This window comes from Orcinus orca, chromosome 18 (assembly GCF_937001465.1).
Source record: "Orcinus orca chromosome 18, mOrcOrc1.1, whole genome shotgun sequence".
Lineage (NCBI taxonomy): Eukaryota > Metazoa > Chordata > Mammalia > Artiodactyla > Delphinidae > Orcinus > Orcinus orca.
The window spans coordinates 15,077,291-15,102,247 of record NC_064576.1 but is presented as its reverse complement, the minus strand read 5'-3'; the positions used below and the strand labels follow the sequence as shown (position 1 = coordinate 15,102,247).

The window sequence follows — 24,957 nt, the reverse complement described above, 5'->3', positions numbered from 1 at the left end:
TTTCTTAGTCCTTTTCGTATCCCACACATCCCTGGAAACCTTTCGGGTACGTTCCGCGCGTCCGCGCATGCGCAATGGCACCACGCGCGCGGAGGAGAGGAGGGTAATAATTTTTCCGTAACCTGAAGCAACATCTTCCTGAGTCTCCATAAAAAAGGCGGGAACTAGCCAAAAGGCCGGGGACTGATGGGACTTGCAGATCTGCAGTCCCGCCCATTTCAGCCTCTGATTGGTGGGTATCCTTGGCTCGTGGTGGAGGGGCCCCCTCATTGGCTGTTAGGCCCCCGGGGGCGGGCCCGCGACGCCGGTCCCTCTCCCCTCACCTCCCCATCTCAAGCTGTAGACGTGGGGCCGCGGCCACGGGCGGTTAGGGGCAGGGGTGTGAGTGCCGAGCAGGAGGCGGGGATGGGGGGACTGCGGCTGCTGGCGGTGGCCTTCACTTGCTGCTGGTGGCCACCCGGCAGCCAGGGTAAGACGCTGCGAGGCAGCTTCAGCAGCGCCGCGGCCCGAGACGCTCAAGGCCAGAGCATCGGGCACTTCGAGTTCCACGGTAGGTGCGGGGGCGGGGAGAGGGATGAAGGCTCGTGGGCCCATCCTGCGGCCCCTCCCTCCCCGCCTCGCGTGGGGAGCCGGGAGCCGGCGGCGGCGAGGCTGGGGACTTCACCCAGCTCACCTGCGCTTCCCGCGTGGCCGGCAGCCGCCCCCATCGCAGCTTCCCGGAATCGTGGGATGCGTTTATGGCCAGCCCCTGTGTTGCTGCTCCCCAGATCCTTGTAAGCACTTCCCCCGGTTGGTGGCTGTATTCTGCACCTAAAAGACCGTTTCCCCTTTCCTCCCTGTCCTAACGAATGTGCTGATGACTCTCCTGCTGCCAGTTTCGAGATCCTTCGCTTAAAGAAGCATCCTTTGCTCGCTCCGTTCTCAGCCTGATTGTATACACTAAGGCACCGTAATTCGTGAAGTCCCAGAACTTAGATTTCCTGGGTTTTGTTCTTTTTGTCTTAAGATCAGTTTGCTAAAACCTACTTGCAGCAGAGAGGTTTTGGAATCACCCACCCCTCCCCCAAAAGCACCTGATAATCTAGTTGTCACAATTGCTGGGACAGTTTGGTTACCTCCCTACGAAAGGAGTAGCTTTACTGTGGACCACGAGGGCTAGAATTAACTTTACAGAAATGCGTGCAAGTGTATCCTGGAAGCTTCATAATTTGTATCCTCTGTGGCCCTTCTGAATGAGATTGCATTCGATTCTTCCCTTCTGGTCTCCCTCAAAAATCCATAATTCTTCAATGAATGAATCTGCATTCCTTCTAATTTTTGCCTTATTTATTTGCACTCTCAAAATTTGAATGTTTTTCTTGGTATATACTACTTAATTTGACTACTACTATATCTCAAATAATTATTTGCTTTGATGAGGTTAGGATCCTTGATTCATAGAGTCTTTAGCATTAAAAGATGCAAGATCACAATACTGTCCTAGAGAGGATTCTTAGAAGAAGATAATAAAAACAGGAAGCTAATTGGTTGGGAAAGAAATTGAAAGTATTGAATTACAGAATTGTTGGTGTGAAGGGAAGGGAAACTTTATTATTTTTAATCTGAAGTTTTAAAAATAACTGAGAAAAGGAGATGCAATCCATTTAACAAAATCTATTGTGGAGTAGACCTTGGGTGAATGAAGAAGAAACTCGAGGGTTTTATTAGTTTTTTAGGTAACATTTTCAGTTACTTAATCAACTGGCTGTAACTATACTTTGACTATTGACAGTGATAGTAATGTCACTACAATAAATGGTACAGTCTGGACACTACCAGAAAATCTGGCATGTATGGAAGCTGTGACGCGGCTTATTACTCGTGACTCCCAGACAGGTTTAGACAACCCTGATATTTCATGGTGATTACCTGATAAACATAGAGGAGAAACATGTAGTAAATCCAGATTTCTCAGGTAAGATTGAGGAATAGAGTGTTCCAAGTATATTAACATACACACTTTCTATCTTTTGTGTGTGTGTATTTTACTATTACCAATTTTCCGTGAATTCGAATTCAGGAAAATAATATACTAAGACCATACAGTACTGAAATATGAACTCTAATTCAGAATGTGATTTAAGATGTTAATAGGGCCTTAGAGTCACTTTTAAGGCTGTTGATAATTTATAACGTAATTAGTTTATATCAGAGACTTAGACGGTTTTTGATACATACTATAACTTTAAATTTATTTAAAATGTTTAGTCAAAGTGATAATAGTAAAAACAACAGAAACAGGAGAATAAAAAGATCTTCAGATGAAAAAACAGCCCTGTTTTCCTTCTCCTCACCCAGAGTCCCTTTCCCTAGAGGCAACTACTTTTTGCTGTTTCTCTCCTGGGCCTTAAATGTAGTTGCTGTATGCAACAAGGCTCATTCTATAGTTGTCTTACAACATATATTGTTCTGAAAATTCCTTTGTAAAAGTCACAGATGTCAAATTTTGTATCAGGTCTACCCCAAAACTCATTTATTTAACCTTTCTTGCTATAAGATGTTTTTGTTTTTTATATTAAAAAATAATTAAATATTAACAGCCATGTTATATTAAAAAACAAAAGAAATTTTGGCAGGAAATTTCTATGGATAGTTTATAGGCAAGTGTTAAAGATGTGGAGTGGTTGTAAAATGAGGCAAAATTCTATCACAGTGAATGTCTACATACAGAAGTGGCTGTTTATTCAGTGAAAAACCATGCGTTATCAGCTGAAGTATAAGGAAACACCACACATTGTTTTGGATAATTAATGTGAATAATCTCTTGACTTACATCTGAATGGGATGGTCATTCTAATGTGACCTACCTAGCTAAAATGAGATTTCAGAAAAACTGTGCTCTTTTAATTCCCATTTTGATACATAGAGGTATTGAATTGTCCTACCGTCTCAGTCCCATACAAGACCAAACTAGTTGATAATTTTTGTTCTAATGTCCAGGTGACCATGCTCTTCTCTGCGTCAGAATCAATGACATAGCAGTAGCCATTGGAAAGGAAGCTAAACTCTACCTGTTCCAAGCCCAGGAATGGCTAAAGCTGCAGGAAAGCGGTCACGGTTATAGTTGTAGTGAAAAATTATCCAAAGCTCAGTTGACAAGTGAGTATATCCTTTTTTCTTTGATCGTTATGTATATATTTTTCTTCCTTAATGTCGGGAGTATAGTATTTACATATCTAGATGTTTCATGGCACAGCACATATCACACTCTGTTGAGTACATTTTAAGCTAAAGTTTAAGGAAACTAATCTTTTCCTTGATCAAAAGATAGAATGCCTTTTTCCCCTCTTATTCAAAATATTTGAAAAAATATCCAGATAATTTATAAAGGTGTACGTTCCTACATTCAGACTTCTCACAGGTCACATAATTCATACCAATATGGCAGATATATTTTGACCAAGTGGCAGCATGGAGTGAATGATAACATTTGTTGAATGCTTATTGTCTGGTAGCACTGAGCTAAACACTAAGCTTGCATTATCTCAGTTAATTGTATAATTTAGCCCAAGTGATGCTGTTTTGCAACATGTTATTGGGACTTGGGACCAAGTCATATGGTGACACAATGTGTCATTTTAGAATATACCAGCCCCACATCATTTATAAACCTCTAGGTTTGCCTCTGGAGAGGCTCTACTTTTATTATTCTAGTTGCCTGAATTCTTGAGCTGTTCCATTCTCATCAACACTGTCCCATGCATTAGGGTGTTTGCCATCCAGAGTGAGTGCAGATCTTTTTAATATAGACATGAAGAGCATATGCCATGCTACCCATTTTACCCCTTGGAAGTTAACTGGTTGTTAATTAGGAATATGAGACATCCATGAGAAAAAAATAGGAATTATCCCTCTTCCCTTTCCCCCCTGTATTTCCCCTACCATGTTCTGCGTAATGACGAGTCTCTGACTCTTCTTTCAGTCTAGTCAGTAAAGCACTGCCATTTCTAAACATCCAGTCTTAGTCTTAGCAGCTGTCTGGTTCCCTCATAACCTGAGTAGGGATAAGAGTACAAGTCCCCAGTCATTGCCACCCGTTGTGGGGATCTTTTGTCTAGGTTTGTGAGATGACATTGACAGTATGCTGAAGAAGCCTGAATGACTGGATTCAGATATCAAAGACAGTTACATAAAGTTATTCACCTCAACCCTGAATTTTAGAACTTATCTGGGAAATTCATACAAATGCTCATTATCAATTCTCTTTTCCTTTCTACCCCAATTTAATCATCTAGGTGTTGCACATATGTATAAAATGTTCTAGCCTTCTGTTCCCAGTTATCCCCTTCTTGTTTCGTAAGTTACCTCTCAGTATCTCTTGATTTCATCTACTTTTCTTCATCTCTAACCCCACCATGTTATTCCAGGCTGCCGTAATCTCTCGCCTGTACTATTGCAGTAGCTCCTACCTGGCCACTGCAGCTATGCCGGTCCCCCTCTGGAATCAGAGTGATTTTTCTGAATGGCAGGTTTGATCATGTCACATTGGCATCCTCACCAGGCCCTTCAGTACTTCCGTGGGTTCCTACTGCTCTGGGACAAAGGCGGCCCTCCTTAATCTGATCAGCAGAGCCGTCCGAGTCTGGCTGTTGCTTACCCCCGACCCCAGCTTCATCTCACAGCACTGCCCCGTTGGGCCTCATTTTATTTGTAGTGCAGGTGTTCTTTGATTGCCACCCTGGGCCTTTGCACAGGCTTTTCCTCTGCTTTTTCTTCCTTCCCCTCTCTGGCTCGTCCATCCACTAACACTTGAGTTTTTAGAGCCTGTTGTTCTCCACAGCATTTATTTTAGTTACAAGTTTACATTTTATTTATTTGTTATAAAATCAATCAGTGAGAGCAGCAGGGCTCTTTTGGTCTATTCATTCATTCATTCATTCACAGCACTTCCAGTACTATGCTAGGCACTAGTGATACATCAAGGGACCAAAATACTGACACTCTCACAGTCCTTAAGGCTGCTGAGGGTATAAATAAGTTCACTGTGAATAAGTGTGAAACTGCTATTGTGATAAGGACTATGAATGTTAGTTACATGGTACTATGAGTGAGAATTTATGATACACTAGTGCTCAGTTAAGCATTGACTTAGTATTTGTAGGATGAATTGTCATGGAACTTAGTGCTTGAGGGGTTTTTGGTTAGTAGGTCATTTGCTTTGTACTTCGCACCTCAAAGTCTTTTTCTTTCTCTATTAAAAACTTATCAGGGACTTCCCTGGTGGTCCAGTGGTAAAGAATCCACCTTCCAATGCAGGGGACGTGGGTTCGATCCCTGGTCGGGGAACTAAGATCCCACATGCTGCGGGGCAACTAAGCCCGCATGCCACAACTACCGAGGCCGAGCGCCTCAACTAGAGGCTCGCGTGCCTCAACTACAGAGCCCACGTGCTCTTGAGGCTGCGCACCACAACTAGAGAAAGAAAACCCACAGGCCACAACTAGATAGAAGCCTGCACACAGCAACTAAAGATCCCACATGCGTCAAGGAAGATCCCAAGTGCCGCAACTAAGACCCGGCGCAGCCAAATAAAATAAAGTGAAATTAAATGAAATAGTAACTTACCAGACAGTTTAAAGCTTTGAGCTATAGGAATCGATTTGTTTTCTTATATTACATGATCAGTATTATACCATATACTATATACGCTTGCAAAAACATAATTTTTTTTAATCAGTCAAATACCTTCAGTCACAGAACTTACGTATATAGAGAGACTTGCTGCGTTGCAACGACAGCTAAACTTGAGAATCACTGCTAGTAACTTGTAATAAGATCTTGTTATCTTTGAGCTGCACTTCACCTATCTGTATAACAAGGAAGTTGGACTAGTTTTCTCTAAGCTTCCTAAAAGTCCTAAAATGCTGTGATTCTAATTATGACTCTTTAGGTGGAGTTGCATATGTAGAGAGCTATAATTTATAAAACCTCTTGCTGTTGTTTCTTTTTCTGTTTTCCCTTCCTCTTCCCTACTCTTAAGTGCAAGGGTATTCTTTGGAATTGTTGGAACGGAAGATCTCAGGAAACTGGAATTTTTGAGGAATGAAGATTTTTTGTTAAATTTGGAGGTCTGAAATAAATTGAGTACTAATGACATATATATCACTTTCTACATATGTAATCAGTTCTTTTTCCCTTAACAAAAGCCAAGTCTTAACAAAATCTGTATTCTCCAACTTTTATATATTATTTTCATATTTATAGTATATTGTTATTTAGAAGCTTTGATGCATTGAAACAAAAAGCATATCCTTAAATTCATGACAGTGTAGTAGTATCACATATTTGAAAATAATTCCTTATAGAAATAATTCTCATTTCCTGACCATTAATGAGACTTTTAAGAATTAATAGCCTTTCACCTACTTGGTGATGAGCCCATTAACTATGCCTAACTCCTATGTAAAACCTTATTGCTGCTGTAAACTATGAAAAGATCAGTAGATTTGAAAAATCTCAGTGTTGAATGTTGCTTGTGATTATACATTCTCCCAAATTAATATTTGAGAAATTATTTTTCAGTCTTACTTTTTGCTTTTTTCTCTTTCAGTAATTCATAAAACATCAGATTTTATTAAATGATAAAAACTATTTTGTAGGTTTTTAAAGCAAACAAAGAAGATATTTAAATGCACAGAAAATGATGAGTTTATATGCAAAAAAATTTGCTGTCAGATTATAAGCATTAAATGTAACTTTGTATATAAAACATTTTCAGTATTATCTTTTTACATCATATGCATATATTTCCTCTTGTACATTTGGTATATTGTATAAATCGCTTAAAGGTGTTAGTATTTTATTATTCTGGTTAATTTTGTTAACAGTATTCATTTCCTCTATAATATTATTGGGCGATTAGCCTTTCAACACCATTCTCTGCAATTCAAGTTTTGTTAATATTTGAGGTACTCATTATATCAGCATACAGTAAGCGTGCTGTGCTGTAGTCTTTTGTTTCAAAAACAATGAACATGCAGTTTTGTCAAGAGGCTTATTTCCTAGGCGTACTGAAAAAGGCAGCAAGACAAAAACTGAGGCCAATATCACTTTATGAAGCACACTTTTGTTTTTATTTGATGTAGATCTACATAATTTAAAATGAAACATCAAAAAGTGTATTGGTGAAAATATAATGATTAAATTTTTATATTGTTTTATCTAAGAGAAAAAGTGCAAGTGATAAAACCTCAACACAGCAAAGCCTTTGTATAATGAAGTCCAGATTACATAATTTTGAGCTGCACATTTGAAAAGCCTTATTTCTGAGCTGCTATTGATCATATATTGAATTCTTATTAAAGGTCATCAATTTAACAGAAACTAGAGAAACTAGAGTCTTTGCTACTTTTTTCTAGAAGCTGTGCAGTAAGAAAAACAGTATAAATGTCAGCTAAATTAAGCTATCCAAAAAAACAATGCTGTGGTATTCTTAACAAAATCATCTTGTCCAGTTTAACTACTATTAATGAAATTCCCAAATGTAAAGTTTAAGTCCTCAAAATTTGAATTCTGACAAGATAAATCTGTATCTCATTTATAAAGACAACGTATAAATAATATTTCTCCAACTTTTTATTAGGAAAATTTTCAATTATACATACAAGTTGAAAGCATAGTACAACCAACATCTGTATATCCTTGGCTTAGATTTAATAATTTTATCAATACTATTTTGTTATATTTGCTTTATGTTTGTATGTGTGTGATTTTTGTTTTTAACTGAAATGAAAATAAGCTATGGGTGCCTTGAGCAGTTCACCGTATTTCAGCATACATCTTATAAGAGTAAGGACATTCTTCTCCATAACCATTACCATAACAATACCATTACTGCATCTAAGAAAATGAATAATTTCATAATAACCTCTAAAATCTCTTCCATATACAAATTTCCAGTTATCTCAAGAAATGTATTTTATTTATTAAAAAGTTTCATTTTTTCAGTTGAGGAAAAGATCAAGACTGACTGGCATGCAGTGGGGGCAATCTAGACTTGGGAATTGCACCCAACATAATCATATATTTTAAGAATACTCTACTTTATAGAGAATCAGACTCTCCACATAGGACTTTCATATACTGTCTCATTTGCTCCTCACAAGAACTCTGAGTCAGATAGGGCAAGTATCTTAAGTTTACTACTGAAGAAAGAAATTTAGAGAGGTTAAGTAATGAATATGATTCGTAAGACTTGCTTCTCTGACTCTTCCATTGTCTTTATTACACATAGTGTTTGAGACGCCACTTTCCTACAACATTCAGGGTAGTAGTGAGTTTCTCTTGGGTCAGAATCATAGTTTTAGATTGAGAAGGGATCTTAGACATCATTTAGTGTTTCTCAAAGGGGGTGCTACTGGCATTTTGGGCAGAACGGGTCTTTGTCACGTAAGCTTGGATTGTATGAGGTTTAGCACAGCCCCGCTTCAAGTATCTTGAAGTTGAGAACAATTGCTGTGACGACAGAACTGTCCCTACGCATTTTCAAATGCCCTGCCGAGGAGTAGCATTACCCTGGATTGAGAACCACTTATTGGTATAATCACCATATTTTAAAGAAAGGAAAAGGACAATTAACCTTTATTCAGCAACTACTATATGACAGATACCATGTTAAGTGACTCATATAACTTAGTCCTTGCATCAGCTCTTTGCTGTATTATCTTCATTTTACAGATGAAGAAAGTGTCATTGCTTATGTAACTTGCCCAAAGTCATATAGAAGGTAAGTATTGGAGCCAGGATGCAAGCACAGGTCTGTGTGAGGCCAACATTCATGAGTTCCCACCCCAGCCCAACACACTATATAGATGTGACCCAGTATAACAACTCATATTCCTGTAACTTCTATTTTTCGACTTTTAGTACCTTTTTAAAGAATAACAAATCAGGAAGAGATTTTGGGAAATCTTTTGAAGGTGTTTGTCAGTCATAGTTTTTAGATATAATAATTTCCAAAGTTGAATGCTCCATTTTAAATTTAACTCAAGTAATTTTCAGAAATGTTACTGTGATGGCTACACAGCATTGTGCATATACTTAATACAGAACTGTACACTTAAAAATGGTTAAAATGGTAACTTCTGTATTGTGTACATTTTACCACCACAACAAAAAAATGTTTAGTGTTGCTAACTCACTTGAAAACTTTGAAAATACTTAAAATTGAAATTCAGAGTTTCAGTGAAACTATTCTAGTCATTTGTGGTATCTCATAGAACTTTTATAGTGATTCCTTTGGTTGGTTAAAATACATTATTTTTACCTGCTTTATGACTTACAGAACTTATTCCAATACTACATCAGGGCTTGGACTACTGAGACAATAAGAACTAAACGAAAGAATTCTCATTTCAAATTGATTATGTGACTAAAACAATGAATACATTTGAGAATTTTGCTTTGAAAGTGCTATTTTTTTTCTCTTTAAAGTAGCCATGAATCAGACTGAACATAATCTGACAGTGTCTCAGATTCCATATCCACAAATGTGGCACGTGTTCTATGCAGACAAGTATACGTGCAAAGAGGACAATGAGAATTCTCAGGTGGAAGATATCCCATTTGAAATGATGTTACTAAACCCGGATGCTGAAGGGAATCCATTTGATCATTTCAGTGCTGGAGAATCTGGTAAGAATATGTATTTAAATATATATCCTAAATACAGAAAAAGATTTATGCACAAGTATCTTCATGTTGTGTTTTTAGAATACTGAAAATTAAAAACAACTTGTGTCCAACAGTAGACAAATGGTTAAATAAATCTTATAGAATTGTAACAGCTGTACTATTAAGTTTTAAAGCAGAACTGGAAATTTTGTATTGTATGGTTTCAAGTGTGTTAAAAAATGCGGAGAATAAACAGAAGTACAAGAATAGTAACAGATTGTTTCCATATTTTGGGTGGTAGAATTATGGATAATTTTCAGTTTCTACATTCTAAATCTTTTTGTTTTTATGATAAGCAAGCTTTATTTTTATAAACAGAAAAATGTTAAGAAACTGAGCAGTCTAAATTAGTAACCCAGTGATTAAGTGAGATAGAAACTCCACTACTTTGTATAGCTGTCCTTTACTAGGTTGTTTGAACATATTTAGGGGTTGCCTTTATTGGAGATTGCAACCATTTTTGAAATGATCAAAATTGATAAAACTTTCCAAAATTAAATCTACTCCCATAAAATATTTCATCAAAATTTTAGGTTGACAAAATTTTATGTTCTGCCCTACTGAAGTGAATTCCTAGCCCAAACAGAAATGAATGACTTCTTGTGATTAATGGTGGACATGCTATAAAATATTATGGATTTGTAAATTAACATGTCAGAATGAAAACTAAAATCTCTAGGCCATCTGTCAAAAAAAAAGGGTTAGGTGTTTACCTCTTCATGAGTTCATTACCCACTTGGAAGAGTTAGTCTGCTTAGAGAAAAGTTCAATCCCATTGCATTACATTTGCCATCAAGGTGAGTGGGTGGAGGTAGGCCAGGAGTTGAGGCCACATTAGACTAAACCAGTTGTTAAGCTCAAAGTGTAAATTGCCACAGCTAGAAAAGCAACTCAAGGAGCTTGTGTTATAAACAATAAGTCACAAGTGACTTAATGTATGAAGAAAGAAACTTTTTTAAAAATATCCTTTAGTTTGAGAAAATACTTACATAGTGACAGAATGGGGTCCTAAACATTTAAAAATAATTCATTCTAAAAGTCTTTACTAAAAAAAAAAAAAAAAAAAGTCTTTACTGTGAAGGAAATGACATAATTGTTTTTGAGTGCAAATGAATGTAAAGGTTAAATTTCACTTGATACTATTTTGGATCAATGTAGATCATTATTGAAAGTTAATTCTGTCCTACCATTTCTTTTATCTTAGTAAGAGATATTGACATTTATTTTACATAGTTTGGAAAGGCATTGATGAAACCCAGGTCTAGTGATAGCATTGGATGGGTGGTTGGATTAACTTGCTTTTAAGATTTCTTTTAACTATAAGGCTTCATTATTTCATATGACACTTATCTTTAGGACTGGTCAGGCTTCAGCAGGAAGTAATGCTCTTCTGTAGTCGCTGTACATGCAAACCCTACTGCCTCTAGTGGAGTCCACATCTGGTAGCCCTTCCCCCTCCTGCCTTCAGGCAGGAGAGTGGAGGCTCGAGGTGGTTTTGTTTATTGTATGGATCCATGAGACTCACTGGATCCTGATATTCTTTTTCTTGCCTCCTTATTAGGCTCTCATTTCTGGACTCTTTCCGCATTCCCAGTTTGATATCTGAACTTAGACCGTAGGCCATAAAGCAATGACATTTGTGCCCTGTGTGGTGCTTGGAGTACTGAATGTCAGTCCTTACCCTGGCTCATCCTGAACCTTGCCCATGTCTTCTAGTGTTTTTTTCAACACCCTGAATTATGGCTAGCTTTTTCTTTAGGGTTCCCACTAACCATTCTGACTCAGTTCTTAGTCCTGACTCCTTTTGACCTGTCTTCTCCTGTGACTGATTTTGATTTGATACTTAGAGTATGTCTAAAATCTGTCTTTCTTATACTAGAATGGGGAGAGTTACTTTGGTCATGTCACCAAGAGTCTTTAAATGAGGGAAGAAATTTCACTATAACATGGATTTTCATTAAGCATGGGATTCTGTGCAAGGCTAATCTGTAGGGATTGATTATTAAAAAGTGCCATAAGTACTCAGAAGTATTCATTGCTAGATGTCTGGCATAATTTCCAAGGATCACATCATTTTATTATTTAAATGCCTTAAAATATGATTAATTCTACATTGAAGTCTAAATCGGTGGTTCTCAACCTGTCACTGTGTATGCATGTGGAGAGCTTTGGAAAAAATACAGATGTCCACCCCCAGAGACTGAGAGAGAGACTTGGTTTTGGAGTGGAAGCCAGGCACTTGTAGTTGGTCAAAGCTCTGGAGTTGATTCTAATGTGCAGAAGCACTTAGCTAAAAGTCCATATTCCACATTGTTTTGGTAATGTGCTGGTTTCAACGTAGAGCCTTAAGAGGGATTCTTCCTATTCTGTAGCCTCAGGTATAGAATTTGTTTCCAGGGAATAATTCCCAGTTAGTTCATTTTAGAAACTTTTCCTCATTTGACTAATTTTCTGCCCTAAGTAGAGAAAATTGATTTGCTATGCTTTTTACTGAGAATTGACTGCTAAAGCATGTATCTTAGAGGTTTGAATTAGAATAACCTGGTGCAGAAAGCTACAATTAATGTTATATGCTACTCTGGTTAAATCTTACAGTTTGTTTTCTTTCAAACCAACTATGTATTTTATATCTACGAGACTTTAGTTAGTCCTGTATTTTACAGACTTAGGTTTTTTTGTTTTGGAGGGGTTTTTTTTGAATGTAGACTAAGGCAAGTTTGATGCTACTTGACAAAATACTACATAGGAATATCATGCTTCAAGGTAGAATAAAATAAAACTACCTCTTAAAAACTTAGAATCCTTGTTAACTGTATTTGTGATTGGTAGAGACCAAAAGAAGAAGTACTCAGAATCATTATTGTCTAAAGTAGACTGGTTTTCATTGGAATGGTATTACAGGCTCTGTCACACCTGCCATCTCACTGTTCTGAAGATTCCAGATATGTTTATTATTTTCTCTTGTTCCCTTTTCTCCTCCGTTATCCTGAAAGATAATGGGTTGGATCTTACCTTTGGCTCTGTAACTTAAAGTAACAGAAAACTCTAATGCAAGTGGTATAGACAATAAGGAAATTAATTCTCTTACATAACAATAATTTCTGAGGCTTCTTCAGGGTAGTTTATTTAACATTATCCTACTCTGTTATCCTCTGACTGTCAGCTTTGTCAGCTCCCTCATATTCAAAGTTAACTGCAGCAGTCTGGGCCGTACATCTAGGCAATTGCAAAATTCAATGTCTCTTTTTTAAGAGCAAGGAAACCTTTCCCAGAAGCTCCCTTATTTCATTGGCCAGAACTCGACACGTGACCTTGTTGTCTAACATCATAAGAGAAATGTAAGTGAAGGTGTCAGAAAGGTGATAAGGGTAAACCAACATGTCGAAGTAAAGGGTTAGGTTTACCTCTTTGGGAAAGGGGAATATTGGAATTTCTCTAATTGGTTTAGACTAATCAGGATTTATCTTGAGACCCTTGAGGGTAGGATGGACATTGGGGTTCTGAGACAACAAGCATCACAGGTAGGCGAGAGTGTTCCAGGGGCTGCCTCATGACCCATTGACTCTCTCCTTTTCTTACCCTGTTTTCTCCCATCTCCCATCATTTAGCCGGAACTGAATATTTTTAAAGCTGCCCTGGGAGTTTTCTTCCTACTGAATTTTGCCAGTGTTTCCAGTTAAGTTTGCCTTAAAATCTGCTCATTCCCTTATAACATAAGTGTTTGTCACCTACTGCATGCTCATTTAAGAGTGTTTTTCTTCTTTTGTGTATATGTAAGTGTTAATACCTAGTATCCACCTGTTTTTTTTGTGTGTTGTTTTTTTTTTTGCGATACGCAGGCCTCTCACTGTTGTGGCCTCTCCCGTTGCGGAGCACAGGCTCCAGACGCGCAGGCTCAGCGGCCATGGCTCACGGGCCCAGCCGCTCCGTGGCATGTGGGATCTTCCCGGACTGGGGCGCGAACCCGTGTCCCCTGCTTTGGCAGGCGGACTCTCAACCACTGCGCCACCAGGGAAGCCCTCCACCTGTTTTAAAATTAGATTTTAATTTCAAGGTGAACGTAGATTACTTTCCTGTGAAGGATGGTGGCAGAACAAAAGTAAAGTTGATTGAAGAGAAAAAAAAAAACAACAGACTTTTTTCCCTAGAGGTGGTTTATTTAAAAGAACACTTGAGTGCAGACCCAGAGTTTTATCTTTAAAGTATCAGGGTCAACGTAGGAATAATTTATGCACAATGCAATGAGCAAAGTGTAGGACAAATGTCCTAGTTCAAATTATTTAATATATTATCTCAATGAAATAATTTCTTGGTTACCGTGTTAGCTTTTTATGGTAGATACATTTAATCTTGAATAATCCTAAAACATTTTTTGCTAGTGACATGTGTCTTATTTTCAAAAGTCCCTTCCTCCTATATTATTCCGGTTCTCAATAAATAGTCTGGGATTTTCTTTTCATGGTGCATTTCTAAGCTAATAGCGTCTGAAACCTTATCTTGTAATGAATATTTTGTGAAGTATTATAAATAAATAAAAATTTAAATAGAATGCCATATTTAAATCTTTATACTAAGAAGAAAAGGTAAAAACAGATTCAGAACACAGGATAGCATACTTTTACTGACACACAGTTATAATATGTTTAGCTTATTTTCTGCCTTGTTCCATTACTATAACAATCCCAGGTTTATTGTCCCATTATTTCTAAAGCTAGAATACGCCTCTATCTCAGGAATTTTAAAAGAAAATATGCCCATTCTGTTATTTGATATCCTCTTCCTGAAGTCTAAACATACTTTCTCACCTAGACTAGAGAAGTGGACCATCAACATTTATGTACGTAGAGCAAGAGAGACACCCAGTGGCTGAAATACTTCTTTCTCTCTCTCTCTCTTTCTCCTAACAACGCCAAAAACATGATTGAGATTGAACTGTTTATTGAGTATTTTTCCTACTGTTTGCATCTTCAGGATTACTTTTCTAAAATTATTTTCCACACAATGTAAATATTCCCTTCTCTGCATGTTGTTTGGAGTTTATCCCACATGGGAAGCCAGAGCAGATTCAGGGGTCACAGTTGGAATGGAAGTGAGTACAGTTTAGACGTTCATACACAGATTCAATGGAGACAGCTACAGCCACTGTCACGATATCCAGTGTTACTTAGATAGAATATAAAAGCCCTAATATTAGGGACTAGGTTTAGATGTAACCAAGTAAATGTAAGCCATTAAACTCAAAGCTGGCCCCTGGTTCGTTATAAAATTTTCTGAAATTTCCGAAAAATGAAGACATAGTCAAAAGATTCCAGGTAACACAGAAAAAGGGGTGTTTATCTTGAGGATGTGTGAAGACTACTGAAAAGCTGCTGGTAGAAACTGGAGGCTGCTTAATGACTGGGACCATTTTTAATATAAAATCTGCACATTCCTATGCTCTGTTCTTGTCTCTACCAACCAGCTCCCTCTGCTCATTCAAAATTTCTGCTTGCCCAGAATTTTGGTTTCATCATGGCCTGGTTTGACTCCTTTGGCCTGCTCCATCATCAGCTCTTTTCAACTCCAGTTTCTCTTGCCTCATCCTTTCTATGTTTTGTGGTTTGATGTCCCAAGAGAACATGACTGGCTTCGTATCTGAGAACCAAGTGATGCTGCTGGCCAGTGACTAGTCTTTGGATTGGTAGCCACTTGGTCAGGTGTTTCAGTTTCAGTCACCTGTGGAGTGGAGTCCCATGGTCTCCATAGGTTTTCCTCTTTGACAGAGCTGAATGCCATTTACTTCAGAAGGAGGGCTGGTCGTGACAGGTATTTTGACGCTTTGTCCAAATGGGAATTTAAGGTTATGATACATTCCAGGGCTTGGTTCTTAGGATTTAGCTGTATCAGAATCACTGAAGGACTTATTAAAACCAGAATGCTGGGTCCCACTCCCAGAATCTCTGATTCAGTAGATATGGGTTGAGTCCCAAGAATCTGCCTTTCTAACTACTTCCGTACTGATGGTGCTGCTGGCACAGGGCTCACACTTTGAGAATCATTGTCAGGGTATATAAAACTCTTATTGACTGACTAAATCTATTTTTAAACGTCTTATAAAAGAAATCCACTTTGGGGGGTAAAAAAGCATATCTAACTGAATGCTGAAATCATTGTTTTAATTTACTGTTTCGACCAAAACTATGATCTTGTGGTTAGTCTTTGGGCTTATTCCCTGACCAATATGATTTCTTATAGATTGACTTCAGTTTAATCTGCGTTCTTTTAGTTAAAACTGTATCCTAAAGTAGAAAATTATTTGTTTCAACAGTCTTCCTTTTTTTTCTTTCACAAAAGTAAATGCTATGACTTCAGTTAAAAAGCAAGTTCTGGAAATATACTGATGGGAAGGTTTGAAAGCAACCCAACACTATAACTGGCTTGTTCCTTTCTTCTCTTCACAGGGTTACATGAGTTCTTTTTCCTCCTAGTCCTAGTGTACTTTGTGATTGCTTGCATTTATGCGCAATCATTGTGGCAGGCTATTAAGAAAGGAGGACCCATGCACGTGGTTTTAAAGGTTCTGACAACTGCATTGCTGTTACAAGCTGGTTCAGCTTTTGCTAATTACATTCATTTCTCCAGGTAACTCAAAACCATTAAAACTGTGTTCATCATTACGTCTAATTAATCCTAATTAGTCCACCAAAATTATGCTTGCTTTGATTATGAATGATTTTTTTCACACTTGTAATTGATGCTAATATTCTCCTCTTCAATTCTTCAGTTACTCCAAAGATGGAATAGGGGTACCTTTTATGGGAAGTTTGGCAGAATGTGAGTATCTTACTGAGCGTTTTTTTAAAACATAAACTTGCTGTCTGCTTCTTGTATGTTTTCCTTTTTTGTCAATTACTTTTTGTCATAATACAGTTTTTTTATCCAAGGTTGGTTAGATTCAGCTCAACTGGAAACAAGGTTATACATTTAGTTTCCACATATCCTATTTAGTTTCTTCTTAGTCATAGGTAATGTGTAGAGCTCTTCATTGTCTTTAGAGCATATTTATATGCATTCTCTCTTTTTTTTTTCATGTGGACCATTTTTAAAGTCTTTATTGAATTTGTCACGATATTGCTTCTGTTTTATGTTTTGGTTTTTTGGCTGCAAAGCATGCGGGATCCTAGCTCCCCGACCAGGGATCAAACCCGCACCCCCTGCATTGGAAAGGCCAAGTCTTAATCACTGGACCACCAGGAGATTCCCACATTCTCTCATTTTTGTCCTCAATAAAAACTCAGTGAAGTAGATATGCTTATCCCTATTTTGCAGATAAAGAATCTGGGCTCAGTGACAGGAAGTACGTTCCCAAATGTCAGTCAGCTAGTGAATGGTAGAGCCAAGATTTAGACCCAAATTTTCTGACCACAAAGCTAAAGGTTTTTTTTCTCTTTTTCATCCCTTTTGTGACTCTTTTGTCTCTATTTCTAACCCAGAGCCATAGAGTATACCTGTAATTGAGCTGACCTCTCAGCTTTGTTCTTTAATTTATAAGAGGAACTTTTGTGAAGTAGTTTTTCAATTAAATATGAAGGTGAAAAACTAAAAGTTCCTATAATCATGACTTTTTAAAGGGAACTTTAGAGGGACATCAGGTCATATGCCATTCTCAATCCTGAAAAACAAGTTAAGATTTGCTCTAAAAAAGCAGATTCTGAAAACGAAGACATTCTAGGATTTACTTTCCTTATATTTCCATATTTCTCTTCTAGTCTCCTCACTCTTTAATAGGGTATCTTATGGTAATCTCCATAAACATCTCAGGACCCACTTATCCTGATCTTGCTGCCTATTTTAAGATTCTAAAACTTCTAGAACCTTTCCTTTTCCTTGTGAAGAGGATGGATACTGTTTACCTCTTGGGCATGAACAAGAGTTGCTTCTCCTTTTTTGACATTACTAGAACCCTGGTTTCAACCCCTGTTTTCTCTTAGATGACTCAGGATGTTTAAGAGAATCCTAGAGTTTTAAAGCTGGACAGAGCATAGAAATAATTTAGCTTATGCATTTTAGATGAAGAAATTGTGGTCCAAAGAGGCAAAGCACACAGAGACCCATCAGTAGCAAAGCTGTTACTAAAATCAAGGACTTTTGAAGTTTTGTGAGTGTCTACTGTATTCAAAACAGTGTTTTAGGCTGTCTGGCATCTTCATGGTAAGTTAAAAGCAAAAGTCTTTTTTAAAAAACTGCAATAAATCAATGTTGATCATTTTTGGTAGTTCTGACAACAGGTTTGGTTAATGAAGATTTTTAATCAAATTCCACAGAATGGGGTTTTTGTGTCATCTGTGTATTTTATCTACATTAGTTATTTTTCAAGAACAGATAAGCAGTGTCTACCTACCCTCACAGTTATGGTATTATATCAATATGTGCATTACTTAGTATGTAAAGAAATGAGCCAGTGTTCCCTCCTCCCCAGTATTTGTTTTTGCTAATTAGCAACTTATCTAGGGATATTCCTTTGGCTAACTTCTTTAAATAACTGAATATGTATTTGTGAAATGTTTAATAAAAATAATTAGCATCACAGTCATTTAAAATCTATGGTGTAAGAAAATTGTGCTTGTTCTGAAAGGCCATGACACTTTATATCATTAAAGTGTAGTGACAGTTCAGTATTAGAATTCGCTATTACAAGTATATAAGCATAAATGTAAAGTATCTGGTTTTAATTTGGGTGGCAGAGCTGGAGAAAAATATGGCAAAATAAAGCTGAAAAGGTCTATTATTAATAAGTTTTTGGCTTGTAACTTTTAATATAAGTTTGATACTACAGCTAGTTTTATCTGTTTCTCTAAGAATATCTTTATATAAAAGAAATAAAAGTCATAGACATCAAAGTTATAAATGGCAATTTGAAGAAAGTTTTATTTTATTGAATTGTGATCACATGTTTATCCCAAAATCCACATCAAAATACACTCCGATGGAAAAGTAATAATTTTTTAAAAAATCAGTTAATAGAACTTCTAAAATGAATACACATGGCAGTTGAAGTATTATTGCTTGTTATTTTCTTGTCACACTGAACTGGGTGCAGGCGGTTTCGTTGCGTCTTTTCTACCACAGCCAGCTTCCCCTGCAGTGTAAGCGATGGCCACCAGGTGGCACATCACACTAATGCATGGAGCGCTTCATTCGTCTTCAGGACTCTTGACACTAGGGCCAACATAATTGGATGTTACAGCAGCTCTGCGTTTTATTGTCATGCTATTTCTTATTGATAGGTTTAGAAAATACTCTTCATATTATAGGTCAGCCACCAAAAAAAATTAACAACCCAGAAGTATTCTCCACATTGCAGAAGTTATATTTAAAATTTGTTTCTTTTCATAAGCAGTGAGTTATAGATTATAATTAGAAAAACTAAGAAGAATAAGAAACACAAAGAGATTTAAAGTTGGCCTTAATAAAGATATGATATGGACACATATATATTTTTAAAAATAGGAGTATTGCCATTGTTTTAACTATTTTCAGAAAGTTTACAAATTTAATGGCAAAATTTTAATTCTTTAGAATTATTATACATGAATATCTCTTATTGAATTTCATCAGTTTCTTTTTTAAAATGCCTGTCTTTTGTGGTTAATAAAATAATTATATTCGCAATGCAAAAAGGATAAAATTTGGGAATTCCATGGTGGTTCAGTGGTTAGGACTCCATGCTTTTACTGCTGAGGACACAGGTTCAGTCCCTGGTCGGGGAACTAAGATCCCGCAAGCTGTGCAGTGTGACCAAAAAAAAAGGATAAAATTCTTTGTATTGTGAAAACTCAGTTGACTTTGCTTTTCATTTCCCATTAGTTTTTGACATCGCTTCCCAAATTCAAATGTTATACTTACTTCTGAGTCTATGCATGGGTTGGACAATAGTCAGAATGAAGAAGTCTCAGAGCAGACCTCTCCAGTGGGATTCTACTCCTGCGTCCACTGGCATTGCTGTCTTCATTGTCATAACACAGGTTAGTAGTGATACTAAATGTTTCTGCTTTGCAATATTGAGAAATGCAAATTTGAACATATCTCATGTCAAGAAACCTGGGACCCATGAGGAATTTGTGTCATTTTAAACTATGAATTTAAAGAGTGATAGATCATATATGAAGTAAGTGAGAAAGAGAAAGACAAATACCATATGATATCAGTTATATGTAGAATCTAAAATATGACACAAATGAATTTATCTACAAAACAGAAACAGACTCTCAGACATAGAAAACAAATTTATGGTTACCAAAGGGGAAAGAGGGAGAAGGAGGGATAAATTAGGAGTTTGGGATTAGCAGATGCACACTACTATATATAAAATAGATAAACAGGGTCCTACTGTATAGCACTGGGAACTATATTCAATATCCTGTAATAAACCATAATGGAAAAGAATCTGAAAAAGAATATGTATATATATGTGTAACTGAATTACTTTATTGTACATCAGAAACTAACACAACATTGTAAATCACCTATACTTCAATTTTTAAAAAATGGGAAAAAAAAAAAAGTGATAGAGGGCTTCCCTGGTGGTGCAGTGGTTGAAAGTCCGCCTGCCGATGCAGGGGACGCGGGTTCGTGCCCTGGTCTGGGAAGATCCCACATGCCGCAGAGCAGCTAGGCCCGTGAGCCATGGCCGCTCGGCCTGCGCGTCTGGAGCCTGTGCTCCGCAACGGGAGAGGCCACAACAGTGAGAGGCCTGCGTACCGCAAAAAAAAAAAAAAAAAAAAAAAAAAGAGTGATAGATAAATAACCTGTTAATTTTCTGAGTGCTGATATATGTATATTGTAGAATTCCATTGTAATTTACCTGAATCTGAGCTTCCTATCAGATTATTTCAGTGCAGTATATTTAATATTCAGTTAGATTCTCATTTCCTAATTAAGAGCTTTCTTTCATATTTTCTAACACTTAGTAAGTACTCAATATTAAATGAGTCAGTTAATGAATTTGAGATTCATTCATTGGCCAGAATCTACTTTATACATGAAAGAATTCAAGTGAATATCAGATTAAAGAAAAAACAAAACATAGAATAAAAAAGAATAGGATCTTGTTTTTGAAAACAAATGTAAAAACAAACTTGGTCTTTTAGAAGAGTCCTCTATGCCTTTTTTTTGTTTTTCTCTATAGTGACCTATAGACATTATTCTAGGATCTCCATATGCCTACGTACAATGGATTTATAAAAATTCAGAAGAAAGCTATAAACATAAAAATTTGTATTGAGTTTGTGACCATCAGCTATAGATGAAAATGAAATATACATCTGGGCTCTGTAAAGGACATCATAATCTAAGTTTTAATGCATTAAATAAATTGAAAAACTCACTAGTGAAGGGTAAGGCCTGTGCCCATCTACCTCTAGTACTTATTTTAGTACCTTAGGTGCTGAGTGAAGGTTTATTGAATTTACATGATTGATTTAGAAAGAGACCATATCACAGATATTGATATTTAAAAAGGAGATAATGCCAGGATGGGAGGGCTAGTGAGAAAGAACTGAATTAGGGGTGATTAAAGTAAGGGTAAGTTCTGCCAACTTAATGTTTTTGATCCAGGATTTATGGAGAGTAGTGTTAATATCAGGTTAAATTCTCATTTCTCAATAACTGTTTTAAAAATTGAATTTTCATTATTTCATTGCAATTTAAATTCATTATCATAAACAAATACAAATTGACATTATAACACTACCCTAGAGTTTATGTGAGCATTTGTGAAGAATGTATTAGACATGGCCCTGACTCTCAACAGCAGCCAGACTAGGGGGACGAGACAGGCAACAAGAGATCACGTAAATGTGTACAGTGTATTCCACAGGTCCTGCGTTAGCATACGTATGTGGAAATATGGGAGTATGAATATGTAAAAATGTGAATCATGGGAAATAGTAGTTTGGGGGGTTTTTTTGCTTTATTGGGTTATAATTGAAAAATAGAAATTGTATAGATTTAAGGTATACAACTTGATGTTTTGATATATTTATACATTATGAAATGTTCACCACAATCAAGCCAGTTAACATATCCATTACCTCACATAGCAGGAAATGGTAGTTCTATAATAGCACTTCTTTGTTGTAAAAAGTTAGGTTTAGAAATGCAAGTTAAGGAATCAGACGGGTATAATTTGGCGTAGAGGAATGAATTTCTGTAATAAAGATCTAATTTTTGTTTCAAGAAGGAAATTTATGTGTGCAAGATGAGAAAAGAGTTCACCTAGCAAGAATGGTAGCTGGAGTAAAATTAGGGTGGAAGATTTGAGAATGAGGAAAGGAAGTGGTTGCTGGTAAACCCCATAAAGCCTAAAATTGGATTTAATAATGGAGTTTCGACCTAAATTCTTTGGAAGCCACTGAAGACCCAATTCTGAAGGCTGAGTTGGCAAATGAAGGGAGCACAGAGGGCTACTGACACGTGTGATGGTGAAAATTATCGTAATTGAAGTGATTGCTGTTTGGTAAAGGTGGAGGCAATGTGGGCACTGATTTCTACTGAATAGCAGTAAACAGAACAGCTTAATGAAGAACTTGCGAGCTTTACACTGGGATAGTAACAATATGGTAAAAAAGGTGAACAGACAAATAAGGATAAGTAACTGTGCCCTGGATGCTATGTTGGACATTGAAAATCTCCTCTCCTTTACCCAGGGAAGTTACCGTGGGAAAAGAATGAGGTCTGAAATCAACAATTCTGACTTGTTAATTTCTGGATTACAAAAGATACTGAGATATTTGAAAGTTTATCCTGAGATAATGGGCTTGAATGCAGAACGGTTTGATTCCTAATAAGGTGTTGAAGTAAGAAAGAGATTTAGAAGAAAGTTTTATGTTTATTCTCTTCATCTTTTCGACTTATTTTCATCATTAGAGCTGTCTTACTTGAATCCTGGTAACAGTAGCATTTTTTATCTCTTGCATGTGGTCTCGTTTGATTACAATCCCTTTTCTCCAGCTGAGGGTATCAGTGAAGGAAAAACTGCTTGTGCTTTATTAATCAACACCTTATATAGTCTGATAAATCTTAGAGCCTCTTAGGAATGTTTATATACTGGTTAAGGGGATATAGAAAAGAGTTGAAAAAAGTACCTTACTGTAAGTAGACATGACTTTTTTCTCTAAATATTGTTTTTTACAGAGTATTTTGCTACTTTGGGAACAGTTTGAAGATACCAGTCCTCACAGCCACCATTCACACCACAACTTAGCAGGGATCCTTCTAATTGTTTTAAGAATTTGCCTAGCGTTGTCATTAGGCTGTGGACTCTACCAGATCATCACAGTGGAAAGAAGTACACTCAAGAGGGAGTTCTATATCACTTTTGCCAAAGTATGGGTTTGGTTAGAAAATGACTTCTTCACATTATCAACTTCATTTTGCTTTACTTGGGAAGTTAAGGAGCCACCATATGCTAATATTTAGTAAGGTTTTATTACGTGCCAGGTACTCTATGTGCTTCAAATCATTTAATCTTCATAACTTATGAGATATAGATGATATTATCCCCATTTTGCAGAACTCATGAAACAGTAGTTTCCATGTAATCTTTGGCAGGTCCGTTTTGCCTGTATTATAATTTCTTTATCAATAGGGATTTTACATTTTTTCTGTAGTATCAGAATTTTTTTAATAAAAAAATTAGGATACGGTTTGCATGTCTCAAAAAACAGTCATTAATGGACTATGAACTGTTACTCCCAGAATTATGCAATGTTTTATAACAAACTATGAAGAGCCGTCCTTCAGCATAAGCAGAGGGAGCCAGGAGGCTGAGTATATACTATGTTTCAGCCATTTCATGTCATCCATATGAGATCATGTTTACTTCATTCCCCCTTGTTGTGTCCTTCTTATGCTAGTGAGATCTAAAGGCAAATGGATTTTTTTCTGTACCCATTTAATAAAGGAAAAGATCAGGAGACAGGTTGAGTCAGTAACGTTACAGAAGCCTTCCTTCCTAGAAAGTTATATTTTTTTGGTCAGATTGAGAGAATCCATAACCCATCATCTTGGCAACTCAAAGCACCATTCTGATAAGCAGTTTGGTCAGCCCACCCTAGTTGACAGTCTCAGTAGAACGAGGCTGAGACGGAGGAGGGCCAAATTCCTTCTTTATTCCAGATGTGGAGCATTTTAAAGCTGCTGCTGCAGCCCTAGGAACCCATGTCAGGCCTCTGAGTACCAAACAGGCAAGGATATGCCATTTCACTTTGGAATTCTTCCCAGAGACAGTAGTGCTTATTGTTTCAAAAGTTAGTATATACCTCAGGTATTTAAAAACTAAATTTCTTCTTTTCTTCTATGTTTAAAACAGTACAAAATTTTTTTCTTAAACTTTAATTTTTATATGTTTTAATATAACTATTTGAATAGGTTCAAACATCCAAAAGTATTTAAAAAGCAGCAAACGTGTTTCTTCTCTCCCATCTATGCAGTTATCACCTCCTCATATAATCACTGTTATTAATTCCTAATTTATTTTTTAGAGAATTTAAAATATATTATTATATACACTAATATGTATAAATGGATAACTAATAAGAACCTGCTGTATAAAAAAATAAATAAAATTCAAAAATATATATATATTTATATTTCCCTTCACTTTTATACAAATAGTAGCATTGTGAACACATTTTTCTATATCTTGTTTTTTTTTCTTATAACCTCAATATACCAAGCATTTCAACAGCTACTAGTATTAACTTATTATTTTATTTCAAATTTAATTTTGGAAAAGGATAAGTTGCCATGTTCTAGGATAAATAGAACATATATATTTGAAAAGTATAGTGTTAAAAAGTTTCCCATTCCTACTCGCCTAATTCTGTGTCTTTTGTACTAAATCTCAAACAGGTAACCGCTGCTAGTCAGTTTTTTGTGTATTCTTACAGAATTTCTTTGTGTATCTATATGCAAATATGAATGTATATTCTTATTTGTTTTTTATAGAAATATTACACATTTGTACCTTGTTTTTCTCAGATTTGTTACTTATATATCAAAACCTCAAAATATATGTATGAGGAAGATGTAAGATTTTAAATACTCCAAAAACACCCATTTGATTAGAAACAGAATATCATTGTCACAACAATAGCAGATATATTTCTACATTTTATTGCAAGTTCTACTGTACAGGCCAATTGAGATCAATCATGACCTCCTAAATATGCTGGTAATGTTATTTACCTGGTACATTCTGAAAAC

The 24,957-nt window shown here is 36.5% G+C and overlaps 1 protein-coding gene across 5 annotated transcripts in view; it reads left to right on the top strand.

Moving 5' to 3' along the window:
• The first annotated feature begins 330 nt into the window (after positions 1–330).
• Positions 331–24,957, top strand: part of GPR180 (G protein-coupled receptor 180) — a 39,762-nt gene continuing 15,135 nt past the window's right edge. For 3 of the 5 annotated variants that reach the window (XR_007473021.1, XR_007473020.1, XM_049701024.1), the window contains exons 1-7: positions 558–773; positions 2,980–3,138; positions 9,472–9,672; positions 16,152–16,332; positions 16,475–16,524; positions 19,558–19,715; positions 22,885–23,076. Coding sequence is in view for 3 of the 5 variants with exons in the window: in XM_049701024.1 (XP_049556981.1) it covers positions 575–773; positions 2,980–3,138; positions 9,472–9,672; positions 16,152–16,332; positions 16,475–16,524; positions 19,558–19,715; positions 22,885–23,076 (1,140 nt within the window). In the remaining 2 variants the exon portion in view is untranslated. The other 2 variants (XM_004273659.2, XM_049701025.1) reach the window with 2 other exon arrangements.